This window comes from Polistes canadensis, unplaced genomic scaffold (genome assembly GCF_001313835.1).
Source record: "Polistes canadensis isolate GaletaPanama2010 unplaced genomic scaffold, ASM131383v1 scaffold_262, whole genome shotgun sequence".
Lineage (NCBI taxonomy): Eukaryota > Metazoa > Arthropoda > Insecta > Hymenoptera > Vespidae > Polistes > Polistes canadensis.
Genome location: NW_014569809.1, coordinates 58,664 through 73,334, shown reverse-complemented (window position 1 = coordinate 73,334; position 14,671 = coordinate 58,664). Strand labels below are relative to the sequence as shown.

The window sequence follows — 14,671 nt, the reverse complement described above, 5'->3', positions numbered from 1 at the left end:
ATATAAATATACATATATATATATTTTTTAGAAAACAAAAAGAAATAAACATAAATAAATTAATAAACGAAACAATATTCGATTTTTTTTCGAGTATTTTTGTACACTAATTCGTTTTCGTTATCGAAATGAATATTTGAGAACATTTCTCGAATTCTATTAATTTATGCATAACATTAAATAATACATTTTGACAGCAACGAATTTGAAATGTTCAACCTAATTAGATATCGATATAAAATAAACATTATTTTAAAAAAAATACCTGTCAAATGTATTGTCATCTCGTTGGTATTTTAAAAATCACGCGTTTGTTTCGTTATTAGGTAATTTTCTTTTCTTTATCTGTTGTTTAATTTTAAACAGCACGCAATAAACTATTATTACTTATTATCTTATAAGAGTTTAAAGACCCGTCAATAGAAAAAGAAAAAAATCAACTTCTACGAAAAAGGAAAGAAAAATAAAATTGATTTTAAAAATTATATGATGTGTGATACTTATTCATATTATCACACAAATACAAATCCGATTAATAGTTTTATAAGAATGATGATTTATATCATCGTGTTAAACTATTACAAAGTCTAAAAACCATTTCAATGGAAAATGATACCTCACAATAAAGTTCATTGCGCGCTGTATGTGTGTGTGTGTGTGTCTGTAGATTTTTTTCTAATATAATAGTTAGTTAATTTTATAAAGATTGACTTTATATATATATATATATACCACATAAAAAATTGTTAATATTGTGCGCAATTCAGCTTAATACAATTCCCATCAACGTCAGTTATCATCATCATCATTTTCATTTTTCTTCTTATTCTTCTTTTCATTTCGTATTTATATCTTCTAAAGAATGATTATTATATTTGAGAATATAATTTTTCTTGCCTTATCTTTTTTATTTTCTTCTTCAATATATCATATCGTGATACCTAATTGTTTATTAATAATAGAATGATAGCGAGCTATTTATAGAAGAATGCAAAAATTCATAATTTTGTTTGTATGCATGTATGTATATGCGATTGAAAGAAGAATAATATCTTTTGTTACTTTTGTTGTGTTTTCAATGAATGAAAAATATATAAATTAAAAATAATAAGAAGAAGAATTATAATAATTATAATATTAATATATAATAATAATAATAATAATAATAATAATAATAATAATAATAATAATATTGAAAATAATTTAGAGAAAGTTAAGTTCTCTCGTTGAAACTTATTTTCTAAACGTTCGCTTGAATTCAGTCTATAAATATATATATTATATAGCGAAGTTACTATATTATCGCAGATATTAGTTGTACCAAGGTACAAGCGCTCACTATCCCTTCGAAAAATCGTATATGGAAAGTAAAAAAAAAAAAAAAACAATATTTAATCATATTCGTTTATAATATTAAATGATTGAACGATATTTTGTGAGAATAGAGATACCCGATTATTATAAAGAAGAACCAATCATCAAACTAACGGGAATATTATCATAGGTTTTTGTTTCGTTTGTGTGTGTGGCAGTCTAGAGTTGAAAAAATTTCGGAATATCTCTTCCGTCCAGCGCATTTAACTTTTGTTCATATTATTTATATTTATATATAACGCTTGTCCCGTTAAAAATAAAAAATCTAAAATTGAGCGTACGATGATCACACACGCACACACGCAATACACACTGGGAGGGGGGTAGGGGAGTAAGGGGTGTGATCATAATCGCGTCGTTACTATCATTGGTGGTCACGTGTCTTATAAGTTTAAAAAAATATTAACAATGGCAATATATAGATGTATTAAACTATGCGGACAAGCATTTCGTTTTTTTTCTTTTTCTTTTTTATCAACTATGTCTTCTTCAACGTAAAATAATAATTCTATTATCCTGCTGATGATGATTAGCGTTCACATGTTATAGGCTACATAAATCGGGTCAAGTAGATCGGCAAGGAATCCATCGCGCAAATGCATCCGTTGTTTCTCACCTCTCGAATTGATTGGAACTACACCTGGATCAACTACTACTACTACACCTACTACCAAATGATGTTCTTCCAAAACAGCGCTAGTAACAAGTGCCACTAAATCGAGAGCTTCACTTTCACTTCCATCCAGCTCGACCACTACTACTAACAGATTAGTCCACGTAAACACGGCGCTGTGAAAACAAATATCAATCGTTTTATTTATTCATTAATTTATATTTAATTACGCGTGTTATCTCGACAAAATATAATAAAATAAAATAAAAATGAAAAATTTATATACTGACCATTCGGCAATTTTCTTATGACACCTCATGACACTGTTTTCAATATCAATCGGATGATATCTCATGCCCCTAAGTAAAATAGCTTCGTCCAAAGCACCAACGACAAAAACAGCGTCATGTAATTCGGCATCACCGGGAACAAGATCGGCTTCCGATGCAGCAGAAGTATCACCGGGAACGTCACTAATAACAGACTGTTGAACGCTTTCAGTCCTTCTTAGGAAACCAAGATAACCGGTCCTAGCGTAAACTTCATTTGTGTTTCCAGTTACGAGTCGTGCATTGAAGTGATCGGCATAATCAGTCTCGTCCCCATAAATTGTAAAATAACCGCTTGCATTGTGCGCCGATTGTACCCAGATTTCTCCTAAATGCGAGTCGCCGCATTGACCTTTTGTTTCGGGATTTGCTATTATAACTTTGACACCGGGTAATAATTTTCCGGATTCCATTAAACAGAGTGAATGTGGGCTACCCCTTTCGACTAGGGATACACGGTCGTTACGTAATGCTCGTAGATCCACGTATACCGTTGATGGTTCCGGACTAGATGCACCCTTTTTTTTGGATTTTTAATTTTTAATACAAATATTAATTAATGGGGTTCTCCTTTGATATGAGATAATTGTAATTTAATATTTACCTGAAGACATATGGCAGTATTAACTCTACATCCAAACGACGTTGAGACAGCACGAGGACTTAATCCAAGAGCAGAGAACAATTTACTGAAGCTCGTAGTCAATGCTATTCGTGGTCGTTCTTCTGCAACTACTACGCAAGTCCTAACACATGCTAAACTAACGCCACGAGCTTTTAGAGCATGAACCGAGGAACCTAAGCCTTTAGTGCATAATTCCATAACACCGTAAGAGCAAAAAGTATCCCTTACTCTGGATTGACTAACAGCTGATAACCATAGAGCTGGATTTGCTTCAACCTTATAAAAATATCATTTTTACATTTAATATATATATATATATAAATAAATGTGTTAAATATAAAGACATGTGGGATGTTATACCTCGGATGGTGGTATTAAAATGGAATGATGTCCACTGTATATACTACTTAAACACCATAGAGCAAACCCAAGACCGGAATAAGGATCTAAACAGAGAGCGATATGTCTTGAAGGATATAATTCGCATGCGAGTTTCATAGCACGGCATAAGGACGTTACTGCCGCGTGTGACATTTTAATTCCGGCCAACATGCCCGTAGTGGATACACTAAAATCCAAGTATGCCAACATTTCCGCAGTAGGTGCTCGATACATAACGGGAAGCTTTTTCTTTGGCATGTCATCCATATCAAGAATCGTTGGCCAAGTTTTAACTTCGATAACATTATTAGCTTCCTAATTAGAAAAAGGAAAAGAAACATAAAAAAAACCAATTGAATTCCCATAATTTAAATTGTCGTGTACGAATAACTTAATCATGTTTTATTATCATTACCTTAGTCTTTAATAATTTCATGATATTTTGATTGGTCAATACGAGTACGGATTTACTGACATCAACGATCATGCGAACGGTTGGCAATGTTGTTTGCAAATTTTGAGGATGGGGGGGCCTGATCGTAACAGGTACAGCACCGACGTAAAGACAACCATAAAAGGCGCATATCAAATCTGTCCCAGGTGGAAATATCAATGCTACGTGATCCCCTGTGTTTATTCTTCCACGATCCAATAAAAGATTCCCAATGCGTTCGGCTTTCTTGTGAAGTTGTAAACAGGATAATGAAGTAGCCACTGCTCCTTTTGCATTTAGGGATGTAAAGATTACGTGATCGGATGTACTAACTGCACGCCAACGTAAAATCTCCGAGATGAATTGATACTATAAAATCATGATTAGATTAACAAAGATGATTTTAATAATAATCTTACAATTAGATGATAATAGATAAATTAATATGGAAACCTTTTTAGCATTATCACTGTCCTCGTCTAAAACACCCATGTCACGTCCTTGAGCAGATGCCAATCTATTTCCTTGAACGATGTTGCCAACCATTACGCTCGCCGGACCAACGTCTGCAACAGAATCCCCCGCTACACGCCCCCGCACCATTCCGTTAGTAAACCAACACAAACACTCAACCCGGTAAATGAGTAGCTCACACACTCTCCCCTGACTGAGGCCGGAAAATCAAAGCTAGGATCAAAGATTCGTTGCTGTTGAGCACCTAGAGTAACACGTTCTATTTTTCTGTGGTTGGAGAGCATTCCATTGAGGCAGCAGGAAACGTAGTTAAAACTGTTTGCTTATCAACCAATATAGTAAGTTAAAAATAGCGATGTGAAAATTAATATTACGTGTGGTATAATATTAAAAACACATGTGTAATGTTACTACTGTATAATGTAGTAGTAGTAGTAGTAGTAGTAGAAGTAGTAATAGTAATAAGTATAATAAAATATGTCGTGTCGTTTCATTCATCGAAGAAGCAAGCTATTTGTTACAAATCATAAAATGTTTAACGTTTATATATATATTTATTTTTTTTATGGTTTGAATTTTTTCGCATCGCTATACGTGTTTGTACTATAGGTTCTGGACAATGCTACAGGATATTCGGAACTCAGCCAAAAGAAAGAAGGGCAACAAACTATAATAATACATGCAAAGCACAGATAATCAGGAATAAGTAAAAAAAAAAAAAAGAAAAAAAGAAAAAAGTACATAATATATACAGCAAATGAATGTTATGTTAGCAGAAAATCTGTGCCAGATAAAAAAACGTTTGAAATTATTCATGAAAGCGCAGCGCAGCAGCCTTGTGGTGCCAATTAAAATAAAAAAGAAAAAAGGACTTGATCTGTGTGATCGCTTAAATATATATATATATATATATATATAAATACGGATAGTATAATAAAAATAAGAAAATAATTCTATCGCTCATTCTCTCTCATTATTCACTCGTATAACACGTTACGCGAATGATTCAAAAAAACAATAGAATGTAATACTTTAAACACCATCGCGTTTACGTTTATAACAAATGTGTTCGTACACTTATTCGCGTGTTTTTTTGAATCACTGCATGCGTCATTGTAATAAAGAAAAAGGAAAGAAACAAGAAAAGAAAAAAAAAAAAAAGAAAAAGAAAAAGATTATTAGACATTGAAACTTGCCTATGTAATACCTATGTTTTTTCATTAGTATATCCTCTACACTCTTTAGGTATAGCCGCTCGTGCGTTTGAACGCCTGCATTTGTTAAAGTATACAGCGTTTATTGTGTTATCCGATAAACCACTTACCCGAATGCACTTCACGCGGTTTTGGTAAGTTGGTAACACAAGTATGTGGGCAGAGCAGGACGTTAGCTGGATGTAGTGCACCTTCTAGAAAACGTCTTTTTGTTTCAGACAGGTGAATACCGCCAAGTGGTGTTTTTGGTAGATAATTAGGTGGTACTAATGCAAGACAATAAATTCCAACCGCGTGGATTGAATCAACTGCTTGCAAAACACGTGACATCCATTGGAAACTCTGAATAGAAATACAAATCAAGTCAAGACCAAGAGTGTCAATTCAAATCAAATCAAATCAAATCAAACATCAAATGAAATTACACAAATGATTAATACAAAATATTATTTTTACCTCTTCCTCGCTACAATCAGGCCGTTGTTCGGCAACGACGCATATCCTTTCGTCTCGCAAAACTCTAACACTGAATACAGCAATTCTACCACGATAAATAAATTTCATTGGTTCTACCGCTAATACGGTAGCTATTATATCGTCCGCATTATGTTTCCTTCCTGTCACCGTCATAAGACCATCGCGAGATCCGCAAACAAATACCAAACCACCAGGACCGAGAAATCCTAACAAACCCGATCGTGTATATTCCACGTCGCCTAATGGTGTACTATCCGCTTGTAACGGTGATACTTTGAAAGTATTATTTGTTAATCCTTGAAGTCCCCAATATTGACTACCAGTAGCAGCACTATGCACGCATATTTCACCAACTTCGTCGGTTTTACAAATATATGGCTTTCCTTCCATCTTAACTACCACTACGATACCTGTATAATAAAAAAAAAAGAAGGAAAGAGAGAGAAAGAGAAAGAGAAAGAGAATGAGAGAGAGAGAAAGATAAAGATAAAGGGAGTATTAAATATATAATATTAATAATATGATTAAAAATATATATTAAAGATAACTTACTTCCTGGCATAACTTGACCACAATCTTGTAACGTAAGAGAAGTCAATGAATTTTCTTGATCTACCCTAACAACGCCATAACTTAATCCTGACATAGAAAGGACGCCACGTCCGGTAGCATTAACTCCTGCACGACCAGGTCTTCTGACAGATACCGTAAGAGCTTCGCTAGATGATGCACAAGGACATACGGCATCCGGTCTAAGACCCTTCGATTGAAACACAGAAAGAAATTGATCACAAGAAGATAGGGACCAAGGATTGGCACCGTCAGCGACTAGCAGCAACCTCAATGAGGATAATGATATATCCTTGTGATCTTTGGTTGCTAATAAACCCCAATGGAGATCTCGTGATTTAACTACTGCCACGCTGGCTCGATATTTCGTTATCATTTGCATCCAACTAGCTGGATTTACCTTCATCAAGGCATACGGTATAAATATAACGTGCATCCCATTTAATACGCTAGTCAGAGTGCTATGCCATAGACCAACTTCCCGTTTAAAATCTAACACGCAAACGGCATTTTCTCCTTCGGTATAACCGCACGCTTGTGTTAGTGCACGACAATGAGCAAGCATAGCTGATCTCGTAACCGTAACACCCATCACCGATCCATCCTTCACTGTTGTATATTCGATGTATGCTGGTGTATCATCGGTTAAACGGGGAGGTGGTAACCAATCTTTCGGAGTTTTACCTAAATGTTCTGTTACGAACCAATGCAATTTTGGCCAACCCTTGAATGCTACTACTTCACCAGCTGCTGTCTTTGGTAAACCTTTGAGACAAGCCTCGCTGGTTAGGGCAACCTGATACAATAATATCAAATCAAATGATTAATATTATATTATATTTAATTATACTTTCATTCATTTTATTTATACCTGAATTTCGCAACTACCGAGAAGAAAACCTATCTGTTGGGAACCTGCATCTCGACGTGTCAATGGTACTTCTATGGGTACAGGCACGATACCAGCTTGAAGACAACCATAAAATGCACACATAAAACTGATCGGATCATTGTTAGGATATACCAATGCGATTCTATCTCCAGGCTTGAGACAACAATCCCCACCGCGACTTAGTGCCTTGTTTAATAATGTATATGCTATTTTATGGGAACGACTTAAAAGTTTTCCATATGTCAATGTGATGCAAAGTTTCCCATTAGGATCTAATACGGTTGCAACCGGTGCTTTGTAACTTGCCGAGCCATACCTTGAACACAAAATTATATTTCATTATAAAATTATATATCAATTATTTAATTAAATAAATAATAACACTGTGGATGATACATTTAAACACATATATACATATATAATACATATACTATTTAAAATAATCTCAATTCTTTATAAAACATATTCCATTGAACGGACGGATATGATTCATCTTCCTACTTTGATAATCATTATAATAAGGAAATTATATTGAAATTGTATGTAGGACAGATATTACTTATATACATATATATCAAACGTTTTTTAATATATTATTGTTACCTTTGTATAGCAGCTTCAAGTGATCTAGGTAACCCCGATGGCACCGATAATTGTTCACCGATCGCAGACGTCATCGAACCACCTTCCGGTTTAGGTGCATTAGGATCTTTAGGATTAGCAGCTATTTCCAATTCTATATCGTCGTCCTCGTAAAATTCTGGCAATGGTCGTCTCTTTGGCCGTTTTAACGTATTCAATAATTGTTGAATTTTAGCTGACACTTTCCAACGTCCCGTAGTTCCTGTATTATTTTGATCTTCTACTACGTGGTAACGATTGACACGATCGGCACCGGGTCGTCTCGTCGACTGCTGAGCTGTTGGCGTACTGCCCGTATGCGTTACGTCCGGTGGTTGTATATTACAGTAAGCATGAGGCGTATATTCGGCGATGTCAGTAATGTCAGCACCAGGTGGCCTCCTAGCTGGTGGTCTTGGTGGTGGTGGTGTATCACGTGCTGATCCGGTACTGCTAGTGTCTGATAACCCAGTACCTAATTTTTAACATTTTTTTTTCTTTTCATAATCTTTAAGTTCTTAATAACTACTACATTATTTTCTTTTTCTTTTTAGTTTTAGTTTTCATTTGATGATAATTAAAATCTGATAGATATTGATATCAATTTAAATGACAATAGAATTTATGGGACTAGTCAATTTCATTTCATTACCAATATTTAGATTTATAATTTTGAAATTTATCTATAATCTTATACTATAAAATAAATATATATATATATCTTCTTTTATATTCGTCAAAACTTGTTGACAGATACCACATAGAAATATTTATAAAATTGATGTTAACATTCAAAACAATGTGCTAAACTAATTATGATACTAAAGACTATATATATATCATAAAATATAATTTACATGATTACTGAATAAAAATCAAATGATAATAATGAAAAATGTACAAATGGTTTATGATTAAATCCTATTACAAAGGATTTATTAATTAAATCTCTAAATTTGGAAATAATTTTGGGGGACAAAAAAAAAGAAACAAATAAAGGAATATAATTATTATACCAGTTGGACCACCAGCACCAGGACTTTCTTCTGTTACGACACTATCCTCATCACTACTTGATTCCCCACTGTCACGACGTTCCCGTTCAGGACTCCTAGCCATGACGGAAGTTCTCTTTGATGGCATTGGTAAGGATGGTTTTGGTCGACCTTGCATAGCTGCCAAAGCTTGTTGCACCGCCTCCTGACGTACCTCTGAACATTTCAAATACGATTAACATAAAAGGTAGTTCAATTTTTATCTCACTATTATAGTCAAGTATTCATTATTATAACTAGTTGATAAGATAAGTAATACAGACATACACACATACACACACACGCTGTAAAACAATGTTTGAGACTTTTTTTAATTATTATTTTAAAAAATTGACTAAACTAACATTTAAGCAGACTATTTGAAACATTTTTGCCAAAGCATTATATATATATATTTTTTAAATTTAAATATATTAAATATAGAGGATGAATATTTTAAAAAAATTCAAATTAACATAAAAGCATACAATAATAATAATGAAACAAATATCAAACTCATTTTCACAACGTTCACCCATTCTATATTATTGAGATAATATTATCGCGATTAAATATCAAGCTAATAAATTCTAATATTAATTTAACCAATATATACGATATTATATATATATATATCGTCTTATAAAATATATAAATTAAAAAAGAAAAAAAGAGAGAACACAAAAGTAAAATAATTAAAATAAAATAAAAGAAGTAATAAAGAAATACACGTATATATTATAAATATTATCGAAATTCAATAATATATACACACATATATATATATATATGAAAATAAAAAAAATAAAAAATAATAATAATAATTAACATACGAGTAGAAAATAGTCGTATTTCCGGGTAAAACATGCCGAGTATTATATCGTTATTACATCATGCAACATCGGTGTACGTAGTTCGTTCGTTACGAAGTGCACTTATGCGTTTTACGTGCGCATACAGGCACGCACACAAATAAGAAAATTCATAATAAAAATTCATACGGTAGGTTTTAGTTGTGTGTATAATACGGATTCATCGAGTAGTATACGCGAGTACACGTGCACGCGTATTTCCATGCCGGACGTTTTATTTTTCCATGGACGGATACCAGAGTTATCTTCTACGAGCCTACGTCCGTCCATTTCGTTTGCTAACGGTGCACCAGGTGCAGGATTACTTATATACGATATATACCATCACCTCGTGAAAACATACCAGAGACCTCCTTTTTCTTTTTCTTTTTTTTTTTCTCTCTCTCTCTCTCTTTTACCATTCTTTGATTATTTTCATTTATACCACACCACGTTGATGATTAATTTGTAAATCTTTTTTTCTTTTTTTTTTTTTGAATACCAAACGCGTAGAATATTTTAAATGAAATTATTCTATACTATTCAATTTGAATTGTTTATTATTATCTTTGGTTTTAATTCAACGATAATTATTGTTCGATTAATATAAGTTTGTTTTATCGAATATTTGTGTGATTGGAAAGATAAAAAGAAAAAATACACGTGTATCTAATTTTATATCTATGATCTCATGTACATATCAATGATGTAAGTAATCGATAGATATACTGTGTGAGAAGTAGAAGAAATAATAAAATAGATAATAATAGTTTTCGATAAGTGATCGTAGTTCGATGAACCCCCTAGCAATCGTGAAATAATAAATATTATTATCTTTTACGATTTATTTCTAACTAATGTTTTTCACACATTGTGCATCATTCGAATTTATCTTATCGACGTTTGTAGATTGGTAAAGAAACTTGGAAATTAAAGTTTTGATTTATAAATTAAAAAAAAAAAAAAGGAAACAAAACATTTGAATTATTCTTTTCAAGATTATATTAACTATCTATACAAATGTCTCATTTTAATATTTCAAAAGTTTATTAGATTAGAAAAATATTAGAAAAATGTTTATTACAATTATTCTTTTGTTTTCTTCTTCATTTTACATAGGTGTCTCGTTTATTTATAAAAAAAAAAAAATTACAGATTAAAGGCCAAACTTTAGAAAGATTTTGTTAGTTCACTTTTAGAAATTAAATATAATTGTTATGTGTATTAAAAAAATAAAAAAAATAAGAAAAAAAGAAAAAGGTGTTGTCGTTGTCTGACTTATTGGAAAAAAATAATCAGAGCACACGGATTGGATTTAATTTACTCACCGGAATGATAGCGGCTCTCATTGCGCGTAAGTCTGCGATTACCGCGTCTAGCAGCAGCCGAGTTTGAATTCCCGGTGTTTCCTCCGGTTGAGCCGCCAGATCCCGGAGGACTGGCGATCCCACCAGGTACTAGCCGACCTCCTGCATGCAACACAACAACAACAACGGCACATAGACAAAAGAGAGAGGAATTTCTATAAGGATTTCTTATTTTTTTGTTTGTCCAATCGACCTAGTAATATGGCTTTTTTTATTTTTCTTTTTCTTTTCTCTATCTGCACAGTTTAATACTAAATTTATTTATTTATTTTTTTCTTTTATATTAATATATATATATATATATAAAAAAATATAAACAAACGTATCAATTTAAAAATCCATTCACCGTGTATTATTCGTGTACCCATTGAAAATGAAATCAAAAACAAAAATTAACGTTTGCAAATTTTTCTCGTATAATAATAATTATTATTATTATTGCAAATGATTATTTATTTATCGAAGAAATAAGAAAAAAAAAAAGAAAGAGGGAAGAAGAAGAATGAATAATCAAATTGAAATTCATTTTTTTCAAGGTACACAGAATAAACATTTAAATTGCGCCATCCACGACCGGTCGTTCCCACCTTCGGAAGCTGCGATAACGATTTCACTTTTATCGATTTTCCGTGTGCACGACGACGACGACGACGACGACGACGATGACTACTACAGTGGCGTAGAGAAAGCTCGAAAAATAGAAGAGGAGGAGGTGGTGGTAGTAGAGTGTAATGGACGAATTACAATATAGAAATAGAAAATTTGTTTTTCAATCTATCATATACAATACAAACAAAATAATATTTGAAAAAAAAAAAAAAAAAAAAAATTTAGGAATCAATACTCGACGATATTCATTTTTTAGTATGCCTATAAAAACGAGCATGAGGATTTACTTTTAATAATTGTAAATATTTTTCTATACGCGAAAAAGTACGTTTTTATAATACGAGGTGAAAAAGGTGGGGGTTTGAGGGTTTTTAAGGGGGANGAGGAGGAGGTGGTGGTAGTAGAGTGTAATGGACGAATTACAATATAGAAATAGAAAATTTGTTTTTCAATCTATCATATACAATACAAACAAAAAAAAATTTGAAAAAAAAAAAAAAAAAATACATACACAATTAAATAGACAAACGGATAGATAAGTGTAAAAAATATAAAATTAAAGTTAAAGATCTTTTAATAATTGTAAATATTTTTCTATACGCGAAAAAGTACGTTTTTATAATACGAGGTGAAAAAGGTGGGGGTTTGAGGGTTTTTAAGGGGGAATAGAATAAAATAGTATAATAATAGTTATTTTTTTGTTGTTGGAAGGGGGCAACATTGATCGCAGATTTCACGTTGTACACATACGTTGGTTACGTAGCCAAGGAATGTCATGGGGATGTGGCCTGTTGTACGATCTTGAGTCACCCGAAGGTGGAACAACCGGTCTCGGCTACCGCCTGACTAAGTCAAATTACAAAGGTATCTAAGGTGCAAAGGCATCATCACCCAGTCGAACCAGTACATTTACAATATAATTTACAAGCAAGCAAGCAATGATGTGATTTAAAAAAAAAAAAAAAAAAAAAGAAAAAAAAATATAGGAAATGATTTATGTACGAATGATTATTACGTAGAGAATTATATAGTATATTCTAATTACGGTTTAAATGATAATTATCTTGATTAGATTGGTCAATAAGTAACGTTGATTAATTTTTCTTATTCAAATATATATTTGATGGTATTTCAATGTTTTTTTTTAATATATTCATTTAAATAATGTTTTTTTTTTCTCTCTTATTTACTTAGAAAATTAATTCAAACAAAAATATATATAAGCATACATAATTAAATATTCAACAAAATTAAATATATAAATAAAATATCAAATGTTGTGTGTGTATGTGTGTTTATTTGAGAAACGATAAAATGAATTCAAATAAAAAGTAAAAAAAAAAGAAAAATATACCCCAACGTTACCTATTTTAAATATAAATTACTTCCAAATTCCTATATATATATATATAAAGACTACTACTACCTTCTTTCTTTGGGCCCAATCCAATTACCATATTAAATATATTTACATATCCTACATGTTACACCGTTTACATAAGATAAAAAATAACAATGAATAACGTTATATATAAAAGAAGAAGAAGAAGACATACATACATATGTCACTACGTAATCCTCGTAATTAGTAATTGTTAAAATGATGCCAAATATATATATATATATAAACAATAAAACGAATGACACATACGAGAAATGATCTAATCGTATTATAACACGACAATATTTAAACGTAGATAATAATAAAATAATGTTCGAACGAACACAGTATGTGAGAATGAGAAAGATAGATAGATAGATATAGGGGGAAAGAAAAAAAAAAAGAATAATAGAAAGAGACACAAGATCGTGCAAACAAATAAAAACTAAAAAAAAAGAAAAAAAAAAATGGTTCGTCGAGTAAAAAGTACTATGACGAAAGCACGAATCTGCTGCTCGGAGGGATCTATGCTTAATTAAGGCGAGGACAACGGCACTGCAATTATACCTTGAGTATCCCCACCAACCAACCCCCCTACTTCTAACCACCCTACCCTACTCCCCCTACCCCCACAACCCTTGATTTTGTGCGCATACGCGCAATCCTGACAACCATTCACACAGTTTGTCTCTGTTTACTTTCTTTCTTTTTTTTTTCTCACGTTGCATTTTCGGATAATTTTCCTCCCATCCACCCACTTCCATTAAAAAAAGAAAAAAAAAAAAAGAAAGGAAGAATGATAGAAATAATAAAAGAAAAGAATACGTTCGAATTATGCGAATCATTTTACACGCCTGTCTTCTCTCTTTTCGAGAAATCCCATGGAAAGGGGGGTGGGAAGGGGGCAGGAAGTTAGGGGAATAGTCTCGCATACTTTTGGACGTTTTTTAATTTTTCTTTTTTTTTTGCGAGAAGTTAACGATAACTCGACGTCTTATCTGTCACGTTCTACTTTTTCTTTTATTTTATCTTCTTTCCTTGTTCCCTTTTTACACGAGGATTGTGAATCACAGAGATTTTATTATTGGAATCGAATACGTGAACAAAAAAAAAAAAAAAGAACAAAAAAATGATCGTCACGATAAAAGATAGGTAGAGAGAGAGAGAGAGAGAGAGAGAGAAAGATATATAATTTTAATCGTAATTAATTCTCGAAACAAGGTCTCGGTATTTTATTCGAGACATATAATTCGACTTATCGAATAATAATGTTGCATGCGTGCCGTCGATATTTCGCCTTGAAAATTGGTATAAAAAAAAAAAAAAAAAAAAAATAGAACGGGGATAACGAGTTGAGAAAATGAAGGATATAAATTACAAGGATAGAAATAAATAGTCGAATTAAAAGTATACATAAAAAAGAAAT

The 14,671-nt window shown here is 32.1% G+C and overlaps 1 protein-coding gene across 9 annotated transcripts in view; it reads right to left on the bottom strand.

The window, feature by feature from the left end:
- Nucleotides 1-1,844: 1,844 nt before the first annotated feature.
- The window catches only part of LOC106790809 (disco-interacting protein 2 homolog A), a 32,832-nt gene continuing 20,005 nt past the window's right edge, over nt 1,845-14,671 (bottom strand). For 4 of the 9 annotated variants that reach the window (XM_014755975.1, XM_014755967.1, XM_014755968.1 and 1 more), the window contains 13 exons: nt 11,217-11,357; nt 9,020-9,214; nt 7,986-8,478; nt 7,362-7,698; nt 6,473-7,286; nt 5,900-6,330; nt 5,554-5,785; nt 4,209-4,339; nt 3,738-4,124; nt 3,302-3,637; nt 2,921-3,217; nt 2,278-2,834; nt 1,845-2,163 (listed from right to left, as the gene is read on the bottom strand). In XM_014755975.1, coding sequence (XP_014611461.1) covers nt 1,911-2,163; nt 2,278-2,834; nt 2,921-3,217; nt 3,302-3,637; nt 3,738-4,124; nt 4,209-4,339; nt 5,554-5,785; nt 5,900-6,330; nt 6,473-7,286; nt 7,362-7,698; nt 7,986-8,478; nt 9,020-9,214; nt 11,217-11,357 — 4,604 coding nt within the window. In that variant the 3' untranslated portion in view covers nt 1,845-1,910. The remainder of the gene's footprint in view (nt 2,164-2,277; nt 2,835-2,920; nt 3,218-3,301; nt 3,638-3,737; nt 4,125-4,208; nt 4,340-5,553; nt 5,786-5,899; nt 6,331-6,472; nt 7,287-7,361; nt 7,699-7,985; nt 8,479-9,019; nt 9,215-11,216; nt 11,358-14,671) is intronic. The other 5 variants (XM_014755972.1, XM_014755974.1, XM_014755971.1 and 2 more) reach the window with 4 other exon arrangements.